This window comes from Carlito syrichta, unplaced genomic scaffold (genome assembly GCF_000164805.1).
Source record: "Carlito syrichta isolate Samal-C Ts95f unplaced genomic scaffold, Tarsius_syrichta-2.0.1 Scaffold199447, whole genome shotgun sequence".
NCBI classification, from domain to species: Eukaryota; Metazoa; Chordata; class Mammalia; order Primates; family Tarsiidae; genus Carlito; species Carlito syrichta.
This window is the reverse complement of record NW_007143543.1, coordinates 64,037-87,989: the sequence shown is the minus strand read 5'-3', so window position 1 is coordinate 87,989 and position 23,953 is coordinate 64,037. Positions and strand designations below refer to the sequence as shown.

General features: G+C 53.2%; 2 protein-coding genes across 2 annotated transcripts in view; one reads left to right on the top strand and one right to left on the bottom strand.

Annotated features, from left to right (window-relative positions):
* SMOC1 (SPARC related modular calcium binding 1) overlaps positions 1-5,878 on the top strand; it is an 83,241-nt gene extending 77,363 nt beyond the window's left edge. The window contains exons 13-14 of the mRNA XM_021709369.1: positions 166-410; positions 5,489-5,878. Coding sequence (XP_021565044.1) covers positions 166-410; positions 5,489-5,505 — 262 coding nt within the window. The 3' untranslated portion in view covers positions 5,506-5,878. The remainder of the gene's footprint in view (positions 1-165; positions 411-5,488) is intronic.
* Positions 5,879-23,539: 17,661 nt separating this feature from the next.
* LOC103253083 (sodium/calcium exchanger 3-like) overlaps positions 23,540-23,953 on the bottom strand; it is a 59,703-nt gene continuing 59,289 nt past the window's right edge. The window contains exon 10 of the mRNA XM_021709370.1: positions 23,540-23,916. Within this exon, the coding sequence (XP_021565045.1) occupies positions 23,540-23,916 (377 nt within the window). The remainder of the gene's footprint in view (positions 23,917-23,953) is intronic.

Below are 23,953 nucleotides of genomic sequence, written 5' to 3'. Positions count from 1 at the left end.
GAGGCCAGCAGGGAGGAGGCCAGCTGCTGGGGAGGCCGGCTCAGTGCTGCCCAGGCTGAGGCGCCTCCAGTCGACGCCCTGTGCGAGTGCCTGGCAGCCTCCCAGGAGTGGCTCATGGCCCCGCTGGCCTGATCGTGCTCTCCGGACGGGGTGTCCATGGCACAGGTTCTCCGAGCCAGACCCCAGCCACACGCTGGAGGAGCGCGTGGTGCACTGGTACTTCAGCCAGCTGGACAGCAACAGCAGCGGTGACATCAGCAAGCGAGAGATGAAGCCACTGAAGCGCTACGTGAAGAAGAAGGCCAAGCCCAAGAAGTGCGCGCGGCGCTTCACGGACTACTGCGACCTCAACAAGGACAAGGCCATCTCGTTGCCTGAGCTCAAGGGCTGCCTGGGTGTCAGCAAGGAAGGTGAGTGCTCCTGCCATGCTGCTGCAGGTAGGCCTTGCCCCACCCGGGCCAGGCCAGGGCCTCTCTCCATGAGCGAGTTACAGGTACCAGCTCTTCAGCAACTCTGGGAGTGTGAGATGCCCGCTGTGCTCCCTGCTGGGCCATGATGCCTGGGAGCATGCGGGGCTCCACGCTGGGTCATGATGCAACAGTGGGATAGATGGGCGAGGTCCAATCCTTACGCCAGAGGCCAGGTGAAGCCACATCCACACATGCTGTGAGGGAGATGGGAGGAGTGTGTCAGGACAGGCCATGCCACGGATGGATCAGACACTGTGGCTCTGAATGGTGTGATATATATTGTCTTGCCCGTGTGAGAGCTCAGCATGGCCCCGGTGAGGTGTGTGTGCACCTATGTGTGTGAGACAGAGAGCAGCATGGTTCCAGGTGTCGAGTGTGTATGTGCGTGTGTGTAGGGAAGGAGCGGGAGTGGAGATGGCCCGTGTGGTCACTCTGGCTTCCAGGCTGAGGTGACTCTGCCGTCTTCCCCATGTGGCTCCCAAAGTCACCCTGGAGGTCACTTCCACTCCCAGTCAGCCAGAGGAGGGTTATGGTTGGGTCCTGGAGTGACACAGGTCCCTTGTCACCTTTTTCTGAGCTGCCTGGCAGCAGGAGGGCTGAGAGGTATGAGGGCAGCATGGATCTGGGAGTACCCAGTCATCTTGTCAATAGAGTGCAGATTCTTTTAGGGACACCTCAGTGACTAGGAGCAGGCAGCCCTGGAAGGGGCAGTGCCTAACCAGGGCTCAGCAGCCGTGGCCCCAGGTCCAAGCTCGTGTGGCCTGTTTTGGTATGGCCCCATGAGAATGATTTTTGTGTTTTTAAAGGGCTGTGTTTTTATCTAAGAATATATGACAGGGACTATAACCGGCCCCCACAGCCTACAATAGTGACTGCCTGGTCCACCGCAGAGGACTTTGCCAGGCCATGGTGTACCCAGCACCTGCGGCAGGTGTAGGAGATGGCTGTGCAGAGGTCAGGAGGGGAAGGGTATTCTAAGTGGAGGCAGATGAGGCATGAGGTTCTAGAGGTGAAAAAACAGCATCTCCAGGATCTGAGTCATTCATATGACTGCTGTGCATATCGTGACTGACATGCATGTTTTAAGCTGGCAGAAGAGGGGTGGTGGCAAAACGCAGGGTGAGATGGGAGGTTTGTGTTTTTTTGTTTTGTTTTGTTTTTTTGAGTTGGGGTCTTACTCTATTGTCCAGGCTGAAGTGCAATGGCTCAACCATGGCTCACTGCAGCCTCCAACTTCTGGAGTCAGGTGATCCTTCCACCTCAGCCTGGTGAGTAGCCTGGTGGGACTACAGAGATGCATCACCATGCTCAGCTAATTTTTTGATTTTTTTGTAGAGATGAGGCCTCGCTATGTTGCCCAGGGTGGTCTTGAACTTCTGGGCTCAAGCAATCTTCCTGCCTTAGCCTCCCAAAGTGCTGGGATTACAAGTGTGAGCCACCCTGCCTGGCCATGGAAATTTTGACTTTATACAGGCAGCTGTTGAAGGGATTCAGTCAGAGAAATGATAGCATCCGTTTTGCTTAAAGGATAATTCCCAGCACTCTGGGAAGCCGAGGTGAGTGGAATGCCTGAGCCCGTGAGTTCAAGACCAACCTGGGCAACTTGGCGAGACCTCGTCTCTACAATAAATTTTTTAAAAAATCAGCTGGGTATGGTAGTGCACGCCTGTAGTTCTGACTACTTGGAAGGCTGAGGTGAAAGCCCAGCGAGTTGGCACTGGAGTGGCTGTGAGCGTGCCACTGCACTCCAGCCACTGCACTTCAGCTTGAGCGATGGAGTGAGACTCCAACTCAAAAAATTAAAAAAAAAGATTATTCTGACTGTAGGATAGGAGTGGATTGGAGACAAGCAAGACAGTTACCCGATAGGAGGCCAGAGGTGCTGGAGGCCAAATGATGGGAATCCAGAGGGACAGGATGAGGGATGGGGTGGATTGGAGACTCAGTGGGAACTGGACAGAGTCTGTGTGCTTGTGTCTGTGTGCATGCCCATGTGCGTGTGCATGCCCATGTCTGTTTGCATACTTGTGTCTGTTTATACCTGTGTCTATGTACATGCTGGTGTCTGTGTGCATGCCTGTGTGTGTATGCTTCCCTGTGTGTATGCATGCATTGCGCATATGTCTGCACATGCATGTGTGTGCATGTGTGATGGAGTGAGGAGAGCAGATAAGAGGAGGAGGGCTTATGGGCTGGGGTGGGAAGCTCCTTGGGAGGCAGGGCAGGAGTTACCTCTCTACTCTCCATCTCCACACATATCACACGTTCCCTGAGAGAGGCATGGCAGTTTGCTCCAGGTCCATGAGAGGCAGCAGTGCCACTAGTGCTCGGCTCAGCCCCAGGGCTACAAACAGACCTCTCTCTCTGAGAGAGGACTCCGAGTATTTGAGTGGCCATGGGAGTCCAGGGAAGTGGGGCGCAGGCCACCAGGGCCATGTGCACAGGAGCAGAGATGGCCAGGGCTGGGCCTGCCAGCCCTGAGCGGGAGCTGCAACATCTAGGCAGGTGGTGCCTGTAGGAAGGTGCCCTGCTGTCAAGAGGCCTGGGTGTGGCATGGGAACATAACCTGAGTTCGAGAGGGGGCGGGGCAGAAGCAGAGGCCCTAAGCCAGACCTCCGGCTTTTCATCCCAGCTCTGCCACTTGCTGTTCTGTGATCTTTGGCAAGTTATCTAAGCTCTCTAAGCTGCGGTTTCCTCATCTGCAAAATTGTGCTGATGGTGTTGACCTCATAGATCTGTTGGGAGAACTTAAAAAGATCTTAGCACAATACCTGGGCTGTATTGAGTACTTAGCACAGTACCTGGTGTGTAGTGAGTGCAGAAAAGATGTTAGTAGCAGCAGAGGAGACAGGCCCTGCGGTCCCCTCCATCCTTCTGCTCCTGGGGGAACAGGAAAACTACCTGGGTAGATGGTGTGGGCTCACTCAGGGAACCGGTCATGTCTTGGTCCTCTGGCATCATGCAGTGCCCCCTGGCGGACTGCAAGGGGCTTGCACACTTAATGGGGTGAAAGGAGGATAGAGAAGGAATGCAGAATTTTGGGTCTGAGGGACAGAATTTTGGGAAATGTCACATGGACACATATTTTTACCAACCAGACTCCTTACTAGGGAGCAGGATTCTCTGTGCAGCTGAAAGACCCAGGCCTCTCTAAATGGGCCTTTCCCGATATATAAAGCACCTTCACCAGGTCGCTGCCATATCCTTTGGGGCAGGCAAGTGGTCACAGTCCCTGTGGTTTTCAGAGCTGCTGACTTTTCCCATAGATTGTCTGAGGATACTGCCGCCTGGGATAAGGCTTGTGTCCCTGCCTTCCCTGGTGGCCCAGAGCATGGTACTATAGGCAGAGAGCCAGGTCCAAGCTTTTCCACCAATGAGAGCTGGGCCCTCCTGTGTCACTTGCCATCTCCAAGCCTCAGTTTTGCCATCATAAAAGAGGGGTAATTGGATCCCTTGCATCTGAAGCTGCCCTGAGGAGTGAGAGATAGCATGTAGGCAGAGGGGTTAGCGTGGTCAGAAGAGAGCTGGTCAGCACTGGCTGGGCCTTGGCTTCCAGTCTGGGGTTGGTGGGCAGCATGCCCGGGGCCACTCTTGGGTGCGCTGGGCCTTCTGCTCAGCAGCGAGAGGTGCAGCTGCTGGAGAGAGGCTGGCTCTGCCCCTTCCTGCCCGCCTGCCTGGGCCTGTCGCCCTCCAAGAGCATGACATCCTCTGCAGAATTGGATATACCTCCATCCACCTTGCACCCACTCCACCCGTGTTCTGTCCCTGTTTCTGAGGCCTTCAGGAATGTTGGCATGATCCAGGGACGAGGCTCTGGGTGGCTTAGCTCATGGGTGGGCATGGGCTCAGGAGCCCTGCCCACTCCACAGAGCCCTTGCCCCTCCTCGGTGTGCTCAGGCAATTCTGGGAGGGGACAGAGGCAACAGCGCAGCTGTGGGCCTGGTTCCCAGCCTAAAGACCCCCGGAAGGTGTGGGCCAGGCAGGGTCACCTGGCCCTCAGGGCCTGCAGGACTGCCCAGCTCTTGGTGTGCTGGCCACCTGGCCGTGACTCCTTCCAGGAGACCAGGCCCTCCAGAGCCCTCACACCTGGTGGAGAGGGGTATTGTCAGCAGAACCAGCCTGGGACCTCGTGTGAGCCCTTCATCTGCTCCTCGCCTCCTCGCCCAGACTTGCCACATGGAGGGGTGGACTGAATGATGGCCAAGACCCCTTCGACCTCTGGCGTCCTGTGACTTGGGGAGTTTCTACTTGTGCCCACTCATGCCAGGGCCCTTCTTGACGTATTGCTGAGGGGACTTTGACAGAGAAGTACTGCTGGGGCTGGACTCTGTTTATGGGTGCTGGCCAGCCGTGGGCTCACCGGGCAGGGCATGGCCACAGATGCCCACAGGACAGGGAGCAGACCCACCACTCCCGACCCCTTCCTAAGCCCACTCTTCATCCTGGGGTCAGAGGGGACAGGGACCCCAGCACAGGAGAGGTTCTGCCATTTCTCTGGGTTAAGGCCACTCTGTTAAGTGTTCCTGTCTGTTGCAGGTGGTGGCCCTGGCAGCTTTCCCCAGGGAAAGCGAGCAGGCACAAACCCGTTCAGTAAGTTGCCCCTCTGGGCTCCTGCCATCCTCTGCGGACCCCAGGGAAGCTTGGGCAGCACAGCAGGGTAATGGGGTTAGCCAGGCAGCTTGGGCTCCCATCTCCAAGGTCTTTGCTGAGGGCACAAAGAAGGCTGGCGTTCGAGCCAGGAGGGTGCTGCCACCCCTGCCTATACACGCACTCCTGCCATTGCTGCCCCAACTGGGATGGAAAACCTGGCATCTGAGAGCACGCAGATTTCTCCAGCATGCTCACAGGGCAGAGGACAGGCTGGTGAGATGCGCTTCCCTGCAAGTGTGGGCAGACTGTGGCCCGCTGGGCCCGTGAAAAGACTGCTCTTGCTGGGAGATGTAGCTGCATTTCTCTCAAAGTCAACTCTAACTTCCTCTCCTTCCACCTCCCTTCTTCTCGCCCTCCCCTCTCCCCAGCAGGACGCCTTGTCTAAGCAGCAGGAGACCCCAGGGCAGGAGGAGAGTCTGGGGAGACAGGATGGACCCCAGACCCCCACCCTCCAGCATTCCCCTGGCCCGGCCACATCCCGTGTAACATAAGCCGTGCCCGCCATGTCTGCACTTTTAATAACTCTTACTCACGTGTTGTGTTCTTGGTTTCATTTTTAAGCACCAATATCTAATACCGCAGTGGGACAAGGAAAGGGAAGAAAGACTGTTTATTCTTTCTGGTTGTAAGTGTTTGGATCTGCTACTGACAACTTTAAGGGTTTTTTTGGAGGGCAGGGGGTTTTGGTGACTGAGAAGAAAGAGATTTATATACTGTACATAAATATATTTGTAAATTGTATAGTTCTTTTGTACAGGTGTTAGAATTACTGTTTGTTTTCCCCTCCCTGTCTCTGCTGGGGGTGGTGGGCACTCAGGGTCCCAGGGTTCGACTTTCTAGAACTAGGACTCTCCCCCAGCCTGCCTGGATTCTTTTGGAGACTGGGCCTTGTGTGGGTAGAGAGGGCACCCTGAGGGTAGACTCTGTTGGGAGGAGAGCACTGCCTCATGCCACTGGCCAGCACAGTTGACAAGTCACTTGGCCCTGGCTTCTGCAGGGTGGTCAGGTCGGGGAGACACAGGCGTTGCCATGCGAGGAGGGGCGTCCAAGTCATGAGGTGGCCCGTGTTGCTGTGCTCCAGACCCCAAAGGGCCCAGGGTTGGTGGGTGCAGCAAGGTCTTGGCGACCCACTGAACAGGCAACCCCCAGAGGATTTGCATGAGGGCAGTTTAAACATGCCTGTGCATGTTGAGCATCTGCTCTATATAAAAAGCATGAGAAGAAGGCAAAGAAGGAAAAGACACGCAGAAGGGCCTTTTAGAGCAGATGTCGAGTATTGAAGCCACAGAGGGAGAGGATGGACAGCCTACGAGGCAGAGCATGGCGCCACCAGGGAGACCCCCCAGCCCACAGCAGAGCCACCACCAGGGAAGCACCCTGGTGTGGAGCGTCCGTGCAGGGCAGAGGGCCTGCCTGCAGCCTCCTCTCCCAGCCTCCCTCTGCCATCCTGGTGGGCAGCAGGGCTTGGGGTTTGGCCGCCCTGTTGGAAATGCTGCCGTTGCTTCTTTGTGCTCTCTTGTGACCCAGTGCCAAGGCTCTTTCTGTTCCCTGGCATCTTCTTACTAGCTTCTGGGCATTAGGCCAATTCCAGAAGTCAGGCTGATCTGGGGTCTCCTCCTTCTGACTCCCAGAAGGGCAGAGGTAGTAACCAGCTGTGGGGAAGCACCAAGATGCCAGTGTGGGCTGCCAGCCTTCAGGTCAGGAGCACAGCCGCCTCTGCCTGTCCTGATGGCTTCAGACAGAACAGCAAGTGACCGTGAGTGCCTCTGACCTGAGCAGCCATGGTGCAGCGAGGGAGGCCCTCTCACCCCGGACATCAGTTTCCCTTGGGACTGAGGCCTCATCTCTGGTTCTCTCCCAGTACCCCGTAGAGCTGTGTATCCCATTCAGTGTCTGAAAGTGCTGCCCAGGGATGGGCACAGCCCTCTAAGGACACGGTCTGATGGGGTCTTAGGCTGAGGAGGTCCCTGCTGTCCTGGAGAATGTCTTAGAGGTCATCGGGTGGCCCAATCCCGACATGGTAAGCTGGAAAGGAAGCCGCCTCCCTCAGCTTTGACCAGAGGACTCAGCCACCAGAGCTGCCTGGCCTGTGCAGGAGGCCCTGCCCATCTCCTGACCTGGGCAATGGGGACATGTGGGGAGGGAACCTGCTTGCAGAAGCTTCTAATCTTCCCTGGCACTGTGTCCCACATATGTGTAGGCCATATTGTGTGGTTTTCCTTTGTGAGGGAGGGAGGGAGGGAAACGGCTTGTAGCTTGTTTTATAAAAAATAAAAATGGGTAAACCTTGGCGGTGGCTGCCTCTTCCTTTGGGTGGGATTCTCTGAGGAGAAAGCTTCATTTCCTAGGAGGTTGTCCTTTCCCTGACCTGGGTCCTCCCCACTCTAATCCCAGGAAGTCTGAGTGCCGTTAATGATAGGCCCAGCGGGGACCCAGAAGTGGCCACCACAGAACCTGAGGTGGCACTTAGTGTGGGAATCCCTCGCCCACAGGACTGCACACTCTCTGATCCCTCCTCTGCCCTCTCCCTGTGTACCTGCCCCATGGGAGGCACCTCCCCCCCATCCTGACTCCTTCCCTCTCTCAGACCGTTGCTGGGGTGAGGAAATGGTAAAAGCTGGCAGCTTCTGGGCAGGGATGGGGGAGTGTGTTCTGTGGCTCCGGGTTGCTGGTGGTGGGTGTCTTGGCCTGACTCAGATCCCAAGACCCCAGGCTGGGTGCACCCGGAGGTGGGCTTAGACCCCAGTGGGGTTTCTGCTATCTGCCCCGTCTTGGGGGGCTGTGCTTCAGTTGCACTGCTGGTCTGGTTTGCCCAGCTGGAGGACTTCGGAAGGAATGGAGCAGGGTGGGTCCTGGCCTCTCTCTTGTTGGACTGGTCTCTTTCCTCTTGCCCTCTCTCCATACTCCGCAGTCCCTGGATGTGACCTCCTCAGCCACCCTCTTGAGAACCTTCTCAGATTCCTTTTGCCACACTCAACACCATGCCCATTGCAGGTAATTTCTCAGAGAATTTCTCTTGCAAAGCTCCCCACTCCGTCTTCTCCAACTAAGCTTTCCTGGGAGGGAGCTAGGCCCTCGATGTGGTCACACAGGCCCTTCCTCATCCAGGTTGCTCTCGCCTCACAGCTCAGAAGAGAGGATGGCCATCCCCTGCATGCTTTCCAAGGCCAGACACTGGCTGTTGCTCTGACTGGCCCTGGCATTTGGGACACTCACCACGACCCAGCGACATAAGTGTCCCTGTCCCCATTTCCAGTGTACATTCAGACCCCTGAGTTGGTGACTTGCTGGGGGGCTGCCCAGCTGGGAAGGCAGAGCAGGAGTCACTCCCACATCTGACTCCAGGCTCAGAGCTCTGCCCACTCCCCACTGCCTTCCTTGGGGGGCTAGAATGGCAACCCCCAACCCCCGTCCCCCTGGAGGGTGTCATTTTCCATCCCTTCCTAAAAGCCGTTGCTTTGCAGATGTCTGTCATGGTGAAGAGAAATAAGAGCCAGGCTCGGTGGCTCAGCCTGTAATCCTGTGCCTTGGGAGGGTGAGGTGAGTGGATTGCCTGAGGTGAGACCTCATCTCTACAACAAATCAAAAAATTAGCCGGGTATGGTAGCATGTGCCTGTAATTCCAGCTACTCGGAAGGCTGAGGCGGAAGGATTGCCGGAGCCCAGCAGGTCGAGGCTGTGGTGGCTGGGAGTGGCCACTGCACTCCAGTCTGGGCGACAGAGTGAGACTCCAACTCAAAAAAAAAAAGAGAAAGAAATAAGGAAGGTGGTTGGCCCTGCAGTGCTTCCACGGAGGTTTGGGCTTGCATCCTTGACTTTCACCAGGGGCTGGGAGACCATGCCAGGGGTGGTGCAGGAGAGACCTGTCCTGCTGAGGGAAGACAGGGGCCCTCTTCAGGGGGGTGTTGAGTGGTGACAGCTGCTGGGCCAGTGTCTTTCCAGGAGGCTCCCCGAGCCGAGAGGGTCAGAATGGGTTGTAAGCAGCACCCGACACCTTTGTTGATGGAAAGCCTAGAGATAGCCAGGCTGCGCCTCGGGCTGTAAATGACTCCTAAATGGGCCAAGGCCACAGGTGCCCACCAAGGAGGCTGGAGACCTCTGTGACTCCCCGTCCTCCTGGGCTGTGGCCTTTGGCTTTTTTCCACAATCCAGGTGGGGACAGACAAAACTTGACCTCTTCACACAGTGCCACCAAACCAAGCTGTGAGTCCTAGGGCCTGGGTTGCCTATGCCTTGTTTTTTTTTTTTTTTTTTTTAGTTGGAGTCTCACTCTGTCGCCCAGACTGGAGTGCAATAGCCGCTCCCGGCCACCACAGCCTTGACCTGCTGGGCTCCGGCGATCCTTCCTCCTCAGCCTTCCAAGTAGCTGAAACTACAGGCGCACGCTACCACACCTGGCTAATTTTTTGACTTATTGTAGAGATGAGGGCTCGCCAAGTTGCCCAGGGGGGTCTCGAACTCGCGGGCTCAGGCAATCCACTCACCTCAGCCTCCCAAGGCACGGGATTACAGGCTGAGCCACCAAGCCCGGCTGCCTATACCTTTTGTGTGACTCATGCGTTGATAAGAAAAGGGCCATGACTGGGCATGGTGGCTCATGCTTGTAATTCCAGCACTTTGGGAGGCTGAGGCGGTAGGATTGCTTAAGCTTAGGAGTTCGAGACCAGCCTAGGCAACATAGCACGACCTCTTCTCTACAAAAAAATTAACTAGGTGTGGTGGCATGCACCTGTAGTTCCAACTTCTTGGAAGGCTGGGGCAGAAGGATTGCCTGAGCCCAAGAGTTGGAGGCTGCAGTGAGCCACCATGATCGTGCCACTGCCCTTCAGCCTGGGCAACAGAGTAAGACTCCAACTCAAAAAACATAAAAAATAAAAAATAATAAAATGAAAAGGGCCATGCCCACCTACTTCCCCAAAGCCTGCAACACAGGTGTCTCGTCATTTGTCAAATCCAGATAGAATGCCTTGGCCAGTTCTCTCTACCCTTCGCCTCCTCCCCCAGCCTACCCCTCTTGCGGGCAGCCATCCTACCTCCTCCTTTCTGTGACAGGCACACCCTCTAAGAGCTCTTGCCTGCCTCCCCCTAGCCAAGGAGGGAGGATGTGGGAAGGAAGGAGGATGAGAGGGATAAAGGGAGGGTGAGAGGAAGAAGGAGAGAGGGAGGAGAGAGGGAGGGACAGAGAAAGGGAGGGACAGAGAGAGGGAGGAAGGGCGAGAGGGGGAGGAGGAGACATGGAGGGAGGGAGGAAGGGGAAGAGGAACAGTGGCTCTCCCCCTGGGGGCACACCGAATTCCCTGGGAAGGCTGTTAAACACAAGCTGCCGGGGCAGCTCCCAGAGGTCTGGAGTGGAGTCTGGGGTGGAGCCTGTGAATCTGCATTTTTCATCCCTTCCCAGGTGATGCTGATGTTACTGACCTGGGGACAGCACCTCGAGAGTCCTTGGCTGGAGTCTGACTTCTTGTGTTAGGTGACTCTGAGCCTCGTCCTGGTGCTGCTAAGCAGCTGTACACTCTCGGCAAAGCACTTGTCTGCTCCGAGGCTGTTTCTCCATTTGTAAAATGGTGATAATGATCCTTTTCTGGAGGGTGGTCAAGGAGGCTCAGTGAGATGACCACCTGGCACAAAACTACGGCTTCCCATCTGTGTGACTGCCACCTCCTCTTCCTCTTTCTCCTCCTCCTCCTCCTCTTCCTCCTCCCTCTCCTCCCCCTCCGCTTCCTCCCCTTCTTCTCCCCCTCTTCTTCCCCCTTCTCCTTCCTCTTTCCCCTTCTTCCTCCCTTCCTCCTCCCCCTCCTCCTCTCTCTTCCCCCCTCCCTTCTCCTCCAACCTCCCTCCTCCCCTCCCCCCCTCCTCTGAATGATCTGTGAGCTTTAGTACTGGAAGGAACCTGAAAAACCACCCGTTCTAATGTTCATACTTGAAAACTCGAGATCCTCCCTAGGTGAAGTGGCTGTCTCCAGGTCAGATATGTAGCTTGTGGCAGAGCTCGAAGTAGAATCCACTTCTTTTGGCCCTTTGGTATTCTTAAAAGCACTTGATTTGCTATACATGGAGAGGGCTGTGCCTTGTGGGAATGGACAGGTCCCCTAACTGTGGAAGGAGCATGTCCACTGAGGAGTTGAGCAGGGCATGTGTCAGCCCCTACAACGTGGGAGGTTTAGGGGAAGGCAGAGTGAGCTACACCTGCTGAGACAGTGGCACGAGGTAGGGACAGCACGATGGGACACGTGTGCCATTGCAAAAGGTCTGATGCTGGCTGACTCCTGGGAGATGGCTTCTGGAGGGAGCCAAGGGCAAGGGCATGGCTTGACATCAGTAGCAAAGCCACAAGGACTGGCAGGGTAGGCAGGGCAGTGGAGAGAGCACCCGTGTGGCTATCCCCTGGCTCCAAGCTCATTGAGTGTACTTGAGCTGTGGGCTTCATTCTCTGGGTTCCCTCTGGGATCTCGCTGGGAGTCCTCATGCTGTCAGGCACTTTGCTAAGCTGTTGTCTCATGAAACCATCGCAACAGCTCTGCATGGTATGTAGAAGCCTCCCACCCACCTCTGGACCCATCCTTCTCCAGCGAGGGGCTGACCTCTCTACGCTGCATCAATGGGGTTCTTGCGCCCTCTGGAGGACCCAGAGTTCAGCAGGGAAGGGTGCTGGGAGGGAAGGAGCACAGGGTCTTCATCCCCAGTTCTTCCCCCACGAGGCGGTTATTTGCCTGAAAGAAAATGCTCTCTTGAAAGGGCCACTTGACTCTCCCCTTCTCAGTTCAGAAGCCTCCTCTCCCCTACAGCGTGGGCCCAGGGTGTGAGAACAGCACTGCTGCTGGCCCTGGATTTCTGGCACTCTGTCTCCGCCTTTGGATGATCCTAATTCAGTGTCTCATTCGTCTCCACCAGGGTCCTGACTGATAGAGGACTGGTGTGGGGATGGCCCAGGAAGCACGACCACAGAATTGGACTCTGATTTGGGTTGGTCGTGTATCTGAGCAGCTCAAGGGTGACTTCCTTGATGAGGGCACAGGTGGCTCATGCCCAACAATGCCTCAGGAAGACTCGAATGATCACTTGAACGTGGCAGGAAAGGAAGTGGAGGGCAAGGTGTAATTACAGAAGTCATTGAGTTGCGTGATTTTTTTGTGTGATCTTAGAGGTCATACATGGAGAAGAGACACAGGAAAAGTTATGAATGTGTACGTGGAGAGCCGGGAGTCCCCTCAGGAAAGGAGTCCTTGCCTCCAGTAGACACAGGAGCACTAAGGATATCATGCAGCAGCATTCATTGAATGCCCAACCCCTTTAGGGCTCTTAAGGATGCTGGTGGGGACAGATAGAACCATGTGAGATGTGACTTACCCTACCCGTGTAGAGCTAGACACCTTACCAATAAATTATAAAGCCAGATGTGCGCGAAAGTGCTTCAGGACAAGGTGAAGGTGAAAGCTGTGCACATGGAGCCCAGCCTGAGCAGGCCCAAAGGCACCGGTCACTGCACAACCAGGCCTCGACGCTTGGGTGGCTGTGCCCACAGTGCCACTGCTGCTTCTCCCTCAGTCACACTTTGGCTTCACAGGGAGTTCTCTGGGGCCAGTTAATGCTTGAGAAACACACAGGGACCTCATTCAAGGTTGGGCCTGTATAGTATGTCAGCACCATCCGAAAGTGGATAGCGCCATTCATGCCCTGCTGGGGCTGACCTCCCTCCCATGGAGGGAGCCAAGGGCAAGGGCATGGCTTGACATCAGTAGCAAAGCCACAAGGACTGGGAGGGTAGGCAGACCGTGGGGGAGGAAATCCTCCCAACTTCAGGCTGCATATCCCACTATCCAACTTGGCTGGAATTATGGGTGTACACGGACTCATGCAGTGGGTGATGGGTGACTGGCTCACTGAAGGAAATGGATGGTAAGAAAATTCAGGGACGATGTGTGTGGAACGAGGCCCATGGCGTGAAAATGTCAGTGCCCACAAAAGTGCCTGTCAGAGTGGTTATTAATCACCCAATAATCACATGACTGATGTGGTGGGTGTCGGTGGACTTCTCTCTCGAGCTGCCCTGAGGCTTGCTCTGTGGACTGAGGTATGATAAGATGGCCCGTCCCCAGGGAGGAGGCAGTCCTTGGGCTGTCCCCTCCTTTGGCTACAGCCACTGGCCGCCAACAGCGGAAACAACTGATGAGCCGTGGATATGGCGGTGTCTCTGGTTACCCTCTGGTTATGTGGCATCGGATTGCTTACGTTGGACTGTCCCCATCATGGAAGAGGTAGTGTTACAGGCTCAAAATAAAAAAGTCCATTTTTGGTAATATTAAAACTGTTATTGTAAACAAAATTAAAATTTGTATTAAAGAACCATTTTTGTAGCTGAGTTGACCTAAATGTAAAAGCTGCTTAAATTTGAAAGTGTACTTTTTTCCTTCCCCCTCCACTCCCCTACTTCTTCTCTTAACCCAGCCTTGCCCAACTGGTAAACGGCCACGTGAACCAAACCACCCGATAATGAGGAGACTTGAAAGAGTTGCACCTTTCTAGAAAACAAAAGCAAAAACCTTCACACAAAGAAACTCTGTTAAAACTCCTAGCTTCCTCTGTTATAGGTCAGAACTCTGGGAACAGGTTTGTTACCATTGCATTTTTTTTTTTTTTGAGTTGGAGTCTCACTCTGTCGCCCAGACTGGAGTGTGTTGCATTTTTAAACAATTTAAAACTATCATTTTTAAATGTCTTTCCCTTCCTTCCAAATGTTGCAATTGTCTGCCCCTTCCTCTAGAAAACAGAAAAAAAAACCATGTTGTAAATTCCAAAGTGTTATCTAAAATGTCAGCATGACCAGGAGACTTTGTGTCATGTCAGTGGTCACATATCAAAAAAAAAAAAGTCAACATAGATCTTAAGTCATGTTAAAACTATATGTAGGCTTCAAACTCAGGGTGGGTGAAGGGCTATAAATTTTGTGTATAAATACTGAAACAAATTTGTGTTGCTTTAAGCAGATTTTTTGGTAATGATGACGACCAGTATCCCTGTGACCTGGTTATAGAATAAACCATTTTTCTTCCAGCTCACTGCCTCTCGTCTTTAATTGGTCACAAGAAATAGCAGCAAATTTATTACATCAAACCATAAAAGCAGAATTACCTTCACAGAAGATAGGCCCGTATTCTGGACATGGACTTGCCTTTCTTACCAGTGTTTCTGCCAGCATCTCATTCACGGACTTAGAACGCATTATCTGGTCAGGTGCAGTGGTTCATGCCTATAATCCCAACACTTTGAGGTCAAGGCAGGAAGATCACTTGAGACCAGGAGTTTGAGACCAGCCTGGGCAACAAAGTCAGACCCTGTGTCTACAAAAAATAAAAATAAAAAATTAGCCGAGCATGGTGTCACACACCTGTAAGTTGCAGTTACTCAGGAGGCTGAGGTGGAAGGATTGCCTGAAATCTGGAGGTTGAGCCTGCAATGAGCTGTGATCATGCGGGTGTTCTCCAGTATAGGTGACAGAGTGAAAACCTGACTCAAAAAAAAAAAAGGCTGAACTCAGTGGTGGGATATGGTCTGACACCAACTCAGTCACAGAGTGGCTAGACAGTCCTACCTTGTGAGGATGCTGTCCTACCATATACAGTATATTATTTCTGCTGGGAACCAATATATAGTGCTGTCCACCCATAGATGGGATTCACGGATCAGGAGACCAAGGAGTAGAGGTGAGGGATCTCTCTGATCATTGCCTCATGGCCCACTTGAAGGATTTTGCTGTTTCTACATACAGCCTTGGGCTCCATATGTTATGAGGTCCCATGACCCAGGCAGAAATGCTTTCTCCAAGGCACACGTGTATAGTTCTGATTAATTAGAGGCTGAGACCGGCCCTTGCCATTTGGGGCTGATTATCTGAATCACGTGGGTTGCTGCCATATGAGACTGCGAAGGGCTGTGTTTGAAGCAGGGGGTTGTTCTGGTGCACCTTTTTCATACTCTCCTGCCTGAGTACTGGTTAGCGAGACACCGGGCAACATGCCAGGAATTCAGATTCTGTGAGCATGAAGGTTTGGAGAATCCCACCAGATGAAGGACTTCATCAGCTGAGAGTCATGGAACATGGAATGGTTGGAGAGATGGCAACATGATGTAGCAAGGGTGCATGTTAGAGTCTCCCTTGTGCTAGCTATGTATGACCCATCATATGTTAGTGTGACTGGATGTCCCAGCTTTTCAGGGCAGAGGGGTTTCCTGGGACACAGGACTGTCTGTGCCCACTGGAAAAGTCCTGGGCAAGCCATGCAGGTCATCCTGGTTGCGCTCTCCACATCCTTCCTCACTACTGTGACCATAAAGGGAGACTGTCTTACACACCCAGTAGCTGTGTAGGAAGATGCTGAGAAGGTGCCTTGGAGTCTGGGAGACCCAGGTGTGAAGTCCAGCTCTGCCACTTGCTTGTGGAGGGACCCTGGACAAGTTATATAACTTCTCTCAAGGCTTTGCCCCCTGCTTCAAGGCCATCATTCCTTGCCTTACTTCTCAGCATGGATGACCTACTTGAACCTGCTACTTCTTCCATGTCACCCTTTCTCTTTTTGTTAAATTTAAATTTAATTTTTTTTTATTTTGTAGAAACAGAGTTGCCCAGACTGTTCTCAAACTCCTGGACTCAAGCGGTCCTCCCACCTTGGCCTCCCAAGTTGCTGGGATTACAGGTATATGCCATCATGCCTGGCTAATTTTTTGATTTCGTTGTAGAGATGAAGTCTTTTTATGTTGCCCAGGCTGGTCTCAAATTCCTGGGCTCAAGCAATCCTCTTGCCTCAACTTCCCAGAGTACTGGTTTTACAGGCATGAGTCACCGTTCCTAGACAATATGTCACCCTTTCTTTACAGCCAATATACCTGTCTCACTTCTACACTGTGCCAGGGGTTCAACTGACTAGGAGGTTGGTTCTCTTCAAGTCTTACATCTCTTGTGTGTGTGGTAGGTGCTGAGTACCATGGTGATTGACTTGAGAATGACTCATTTAATTTTTGGATCAGGAAACCTGGCACTCAGGGAGGTAGTCACTTGTTTAAAAGTCCACAGCAGACAAGCATGGTAGACCTGGGATTCAAACCCCACCGAACACTGGAGGCAGGCATCATCTCTTACACCTTCTCATACTTTTTACATGCAAAAAAGGCCAAAAGGCAACACTTCAAGCCTCAACCCATAACAAGTGTCACATGTACAAATGCAGCAGGCCCAGGCTGGTCACGCAAGTAAGAGATGAGTTGGGCAGAAACTCTGATCAACTGAGAGCGTAAACACTGTATCCATGAGGCCATCGGTCAGCTGCACTGGACTGTTGCCATGTGGGAATGCCCTCTCAGTGTGACCACAGAAATCAACATCCAGATTTTCACACAAAAACCTTTCCATTTTAAAACATGGACAATGATCCTAGTGTTTGAGCAAGCCACACAGATCACACACGTCAAGTCTGCTGACCACCAGGTTTTATTGCCTGCCCCACGGTCACAGAAGGAGAAATGGACTGAGGGAGGACTCGGCCAGCAATACTGATCACAGCAAGAACGTGAGTTGTTGCCATGCATCGCAGAAGCAGTTCCATGGCTGCACTATGCAGTTGTAGTAAAGACAGCAGATCACATTGAACTCCTGCTGTGATTCCACTGAGGCAGGAATCAGGGAGAACTTGAGACACAGCAGAAAGGACGGAGGTCATGAACAGGAATCTAAAGACTTTGAGGCGCCAGAATAGTCTCTGTTGGGCTACACCTCCTTCCCAGATTTATAAGGAAGGAGGATGCAATCCCGCTTCCAGGTTTGCATTTTTCATTTCCAAAGGAAGTAACATCAGCTTCTGTATACCCATATTCCCTGCAGCCTTATTCACAAGCACGAAGATATGGAAATACCCAAGTGTCTGTTGATGGAGGAATGGATAAAGACACTGGAATGTTATTCAGCCTTAAAAAAGAAAGAAATCTGGCTATTTGTGACAATGTGGGTGAAGATGGAGGACATTATGCTAAGTGAAATAAGCCAGGCACAGAAACACAGATACAGCATCTCACTCATGTGAACTCAGCAAGAGCTGCGCTCACAGAAGCAGTGAGTAGAAGGGTGGTTACTGGGGGCAGAGTGGGAGGAGTGGGGCAATGCTGGTCATAGGACCCAGATGCGCAGTTACAAGAGGAAAACGTTCTGGGGACCTGACAGACAGACCAGTGACTGGAGTTAATGCAGCGTCAAATACTTGACATTTGCTAAGACAGTAGATCTTATGCGTTCACCTCACAAAAAGGGCAACTGTGAGGTGATAGATAGGCTTGTTAGCTTTTTGCGGCAATCATTTCACTTTGCAAAGGTTGTATTCAGACATCTTTGTTGTCTACCTTGAATATGAATAGTTTTTTGGGTTTTTTGGGTTTTTTTTTTTTTTTTGGTTTTTTTGAATCAGGGTCTCACTCTGTCACCCAGGCTGGAGTGCAGGGGCATGCTCATAGCTACTGCAGCCTTGACCCTCTGGGCTCAGGTGATCCTTCCATCTCAGCTTCCCGAGTAGCTGGGACTACAGGTGTATGCCACCACACTTGGCTAATTTTTTGATTATTGTAGAGATGAGCTCTTGCCATCACACCTGGAGGATGTGGGGGGAAAATTAAATTTGGATTAGGGTTAGGATTGCCTGAGACAGGCTGGACTCAAACTCCTGGCTCAGGCAGTCCTCTCACCTCAGCCTCCCAAAGTGCTGGGGTTACAGGCGTGAGCCACTGCACCTGGCTTGAATATATATAGCTTTTATTTGTCAGTAACACTTTAATAGAAGTGTAATAAGAAAGAATGAGGAATGACCTTCAAGTTTGCAAGTAAAGGTTGATCTCGGTTTTTGTGAAGTCAGATCGATTCCTTTCTCCCCTTTCCCTTCTGAAAATGCCATAAACGCCATGTGGAGTACCTAGCAGGGCACCTTCTGGGGAGTCTTTTCCAGATACCTTTCCCTGAGTGGCTATCTTTTGAGTCACTTCCTTCCTGGGGCCAGATGACCCTTGGTTATTAGTGTCAGTAATCAGGCTCCTCGGTCCAGATCCCCTCATCACAGTGAAATCTCCCTTTTGGGAATTTCTGCTGGTCTGTCCAGGGCTTTTCCTGGCACATCAGTGCCCTCAGGTGTCCCTGAGGAAATTGTGTGCTCAGCATGGAACGGAGTCAGAGGCGAGGAGAGATTGCGCTGGGGCCTCTCCCGCCACCTCTCTCAACATGGTTGCCTCTCTGCGGGGCTCTCACCCACTAGACCCACCTCCTGCATCTCAGTCCTTGTTCCAGTCCTTGTCACAAGAGGCCATGCTATTGTGGGAAGAGTTCAGATTTGGAGCCAGAAAGCCTGCATCTTCCTGTCTCTTCCTGTCTACATGCTCCCAGGCCATCATCTCACCTCTCAGAACTTCCTTGATAACATGAGAGTACCCACCTCCTGTGCTTATCAGACTCAAACACATGTTTCTGAAGAGGTGTCTGTAAACCATGAAAATTCACAGAGGTCAGATTGCGCCTGGCCATTGACCCCTAAAATATTTCTTCAGTCACAACGGGAGCATGGCAGAAGCAGACACTTATAAAACATGGATCCTTTTGAAGTACAGAGAGGTCTCCAGGAAGTGGCCACCCAGCCAGGGACCACATTTCCCAAACCCCTTTGCATTCGAAGGGTTAAAGCTTTTGCAAATCAAAGAACATGAGTGGAAGCGAAGGGCACCATTTGACCCAAGGCAGCCCAACCTGTGTTTGCCTCCTCACATTTTCTTCCCACCTGCTGCTGGAGGAAGAAGACTCCAAGGCCCCAGAGGGTGGCAGGGTTACAGAAAGGAAGAAAACCATGTCCTTGAATCACCAGGTGGAAGAAAGTCATTGCTGACCAGGAACATTCTTGCTGGATTACTATGTGAGTGGGAGATGAACTCTCATCTTGATCATCCACTAAGACATGGGGGCTTGCTTATCACAGCAGCTGACATCACCCTAGTAACACGTGGGCCACAGGGATGGGTATGTTGTGGCTTGGTCGGTTAAAATGTGCTCAAAATGGGCATGGGCATGGGCCCCACGGCAGGCTGTGTCTTCCCCTTATGGACTCACATGCAGGCTGCAGGGCCAAGGGACTACAGAGGGATACCTGCAGTGCGGTGACTGTTGAGGTTGTCAGGCAGTTTGTGTGCATGTGTGTGTGCACACCTACACACACAGACCACTTTGCATGTATTCTAGAGTCATAATGCTGTAGCTAGAAGTAATGGGCTTCAGAGGCCATTTGTTAAAACTCCACTTTAAATAATTAAGTTGGGATCTCCCTCTGTCATAAGCTGGAGTGCAGTGGCATGATCATGCCTCACTGCGGCCTCAACCTCCTGGACTCAGGTGATACTTCCACCTTAGCCTCCTGGGTGCTGTAGCCAGGACTTCAGGTATGCACCATCATACCTGGCTAATTTTTAAAATTTTTATAGAGACCGGGTCTTGCTATGATGCCCAGACTGGTCTTGAACGCCTAGGATCAGGCAATCTTCCCACCTCAGCCTCACCGACTAACTGGGACTAGAGGTACATGCCACCACACCCAGCATATTAAAAAAATTTTTTTTTGTAGACAGTCTCACTATGTTGCCCAGGTGGTTGGTCTTAATCTCCTGGGCTCAAGCAGTTCTCCTGCCTCAGCCTCCCAAGGTGCTGGGATGACAGATGTGAGTCACTGTGCCTGGCTGAAACCTCATTTTTTAGTTCAGGAAAACTGTGATCCCAAGCTGAGATGTGTTGACTGAAGTCCACAGAACCGGTTAGTGCTGGCATCTAGACTGGTCTTTTGAAGTACTTGGGCCTCCAGGGTTCCGGGATCTCTCCCCAGCTCCCCCCACCGCCCTGTTCATCCCAGTTTCTCTTGACCAAGTCTAACATCTGGATAATCCAGAAATACCTCAGAAAAGGGAAAAGAGAGGCATACACGGATATGGGGATTGTGCATCGGTCATTTAACCAACTAGAAGGCATTTCCACTTAGTGGCTGACAAAAAAACAGAATGAACCTTTGGGCCCAGCCTTCCTCCCTGCCTGCTTTTCCATGCTGTTTTGCCTTACTCACATGGCCCATTGCTGACTAGGTGTGCTGATTCCGCACAGGAATCGTGTGCCCAACATGGCCTTCTCAGCCCCATGTTGGCCAGAGGTTGAAGCTGGGACCCCGGGCAGACCGCAGCTGCGCCCTTTCCTGCCCCCTCCCCCTGGTACTCTGGCTATGCCGGCTGTTGTCATTCTGTGACTGTGCCCTGCCCCGTCTGATCCTGGTGCCTCTGAACATGCCACACCTTTTTGGCCCGTCTTTCAGTAGCAAGCTCCCTCACCAAAGTAAATCAGGACTCCACTGTACCTCGGGATCCTACTTAGCACTCGGGTGTCTATGACGTCTCTCCCAATTCTTCCAGGCTGAGTTGGTGCTTTTCTCCCTCCTGTTCCTACAGTCTCTGGGGAGGCCACTCTCAGGGAGCTCAGGGACATGATGGTCATCTCCATGTGCACCCTGGGACCCAAGAGCCTCCCAGGCTCCCCCCATCCCTCAGCTTTCAGAAGGGGCGCAAGTGCCTATGATGTGACCATCGCCTCCTCTCCTTACCTGAGTTGTGTGGAAAAGGGGTAGAAATCCGAGCCAGAGTGACCAGCCCACGAGTGTCCCAGCCTCCGCGGCAGATTTCTATGAAGGATCTGCCTTCTGGGAATGGGGAATCGGCCTCGTTCTCTCAGTGGAGAACTTGCGTTCAGAGCACAAGAAGGATGGGTCCAGCTGGCTGTGAGCAAAGCTGTGAGGTCACACACAGTGTGTGGGCTGGTGGCTGTGCCAGGCTGGGCCATGCATGAGGAAAGAGATCAGAGGAGGAGGACAGGCCTTGCAGGCCACGGGAATCAGAGTTGGGAGAGACCATGTGGGCTGGGGGAGGCAGGAGGTGGCCTTGGGTCCCGTGGCCTGGCTGTGTCTCCTGCCAGGGTCCCACAAGCTCCCCCAACCAGGCCCTTCCAGACACCCTCCCCGATCTTTGACCTAGCTTAGTGGTTTTCTGGTTCTCTTCCCCTGTGTAGACTGTTTCTTTCTTTCTTTTTTTTTTTTTTGAGTTGGAGTCTCACTCTGTCACCCAGACTGGAGTGCAGTGACACGCTCCCAGCCACCGCAGCCCTGCTGGGCTCTGGCGATCCTTCTGCCTCAGCCTTCCAAGTAGCCGGAACTACAAGCGAGCACTACCATGCCTGGCTCATTTTTAAATTTATTGTAGAGATGAAGTCTTGTCAAGTTGCCCGGGCGGGTCTTGAACCCACGGATTCTGGCAATCCACTCACTTTGGCCTCCCAAAGTGCTGGGATTACAGGCTGAGCCACCGAGCCTGGCCTGTGAGTTTCTTAAGGTCAAGGACTATCTCTCACTGTTGGTTGTGCCACTAGAATGTAGCTCAGTACGTGGAAGTTGCCCTGAATGGCTCAGTGTTCGAATGACAAGCACAAGAACTAGCGAAGTGGCAAGGCACAGGCACCATTCCCTCCCTGGAGTCTGGCTGGCCGTGCCTTCTAACCTGGAAACCCTCATGAACCCCCACAGCTCCCACAATGTACATCCTCCAGCCTCTCCAAGTCCAGGTTGTGACAGCTGACATTTCCCTGAGCAGATCACCTCCGTCCATTTCCTCAGAACCCAAGGTGACCCTGGACCTTTCACTGGAGAAACACAGGGAGGCAGGCTGCATGTAGAGAGATATAAGTAGAGCTTTTATTTTTTTTTTTAACCAACCCAACATTTCCACTGGCAACTGTCCACATGGCTTATGACACGAGCACTGTTTCTTTTTTTAGTTAATTTTTCTTTAAAAAAAAGTGTTTAAAATTAAACAGGTGTTTTTTAAATTTCTTTTTTCCCCTTAGAAAATGTATTTATGTCAATGCAGAAAGCCTAAAGATCTGTGGGCAGTTTTGGGATGATGTCATCTGTGTGTGGGGTGTGTGTGTATGTGTGTGTGTGTTTTAAAGCCAGGTTCTTCTAGAATGTGTTGGGAGAAGGTCTGCAGGGCATGGTGATCTCCCTTCCTAATAACCCAGGCTCCACGGGATGCAGCTACTAAGATTCCTTTTAGGGGCAGGAAGCACATTGCAGGCCAGAAAGAGACTTTGTGAAGCTTAAAAAGAAGCAGACATGTGGGACAAATGAGGAATCCCAGCTCCCATCTTGTGAAAATGCCTTCATATGTGACCTGAGGGGCCAGGAGAGGCCGAGGGAGCCCTGTTCTCTTGTAAACCTCTACATTTTCACATCATTTTGAGAACTATCATCCGCCCTCTTGGCGTAGAGTGCTGGGGAGATAAGGATGGGGAGGCCGACGTTTCTCAAAATGCTGACATTGAAAACACACGAGCTCTCCTTAAAGCTCCCACGGGCTGCTGGCTGTTCCCTCCTGCCCCAGGCACAAGCCACAGGTGTGTGGCATGTGGTCCTTCTGCTCCTCCACAGCCCCTGGCCATGACATTCCATTCCTGTCTGTCCCCGCCCCTCCCATTGGTGGGACTTCCTGCATAAGGATGCCCATGTGGACACTCACACACGAGACCCAAAGACTTGGACAGGCTGAGCAAGGAGGGACACTTGTTTCCACATGAGCACAAGAAGCTCCTCCTGACCCAGGTGAAGCCCTGTTCCTCAGCACCCACGTGGGCCTGCACTGCGGTCACTCCCTCGCACATGCCATCAGTCCTCCAAAGGACTCAGAAAAGGAGATGGGGTGGGATCTTGCTGGAGCCGGGAGGCACGCCGCAGGGGGAGGGTGGGGCATGAGAGTGGAGGCATGTTCTGTGGTTGACTCAGACCGGGGATTCCTTCTCGGCACCCTCGTCACTTGCAAAGAAAAGACAGAGCAAAACAAGACATAAAACCCGATGGAAACACAGAAGTAACACAAAAATGATCATGATGACAAGAACACCCCAGCCAGCCTGCTGGGGAGACCCATCTCCACGCCGGGCCAGCTGAGGGGGTGAGGAGAGAGTGCTGAGCCGGACAGATGGGCGTGGCCCTCCTCCCAGGACACCAAGCAAAGGAGGATGCAGGGGAGGGGTCTCCGAGGAGCGACGGGTCTGGCCTCAGCTAGGGGCCGGGACGCGAGTGGGCCGCGGAGGCGGATCTGGCGCAGCTGTTGGCTTGCATTCAGGTAAGGAGTGTGTGAGGCGGAGGCCACCTCCCCTCTGTTGGATTGGCTAAGATTCGACCCTTTCAGTCGCTGCCGGGGAGAGGTCTGCAAGGGCCTGGCTCCGGCTGGCCGCGGCCTCCCCGGGCGCTCAGCGGGGCGGGGGACGCTGCCGGTGGGGAGCCCTCCCGGGGGTCCTTGGCTGCTCGGCGGCTGCTGGCGGCTCAGAACCCCTTGATGAAGCAATAGGCCTCCAGCGTGGCGAAGAGGATGTAGAGGAGCCACAGGCTCACGAAGAGCCACGTCGTGGCCAGCTTGCAGCCCCGGGGCCCCCCGAGCTCCCCGCCCAGGTGGGGCCGCCGGCGGTACAAGAGCACGCTGATGCAGACGAACGCGAAGATGGTGAACAGGGTGACAGAGAAGGCCAGCGTGCCGGCCGACACACGGAACTCCTGTCCCTGAAGGGCCCAGTAGATGGCGGCCACGGACCAGGCCAGGCCGATGCCCAGGAAGACGTTGACGGCGTTGCTGCCCGTGACGTTGCCGATGGAGGCGTCAGCGTACACGTCTTGGAGGGCAGCTGCCTTGCTGGCGAACGTATCTGCGAGGGGGACAGAGACAAGGCGGGGCTGGCGGGA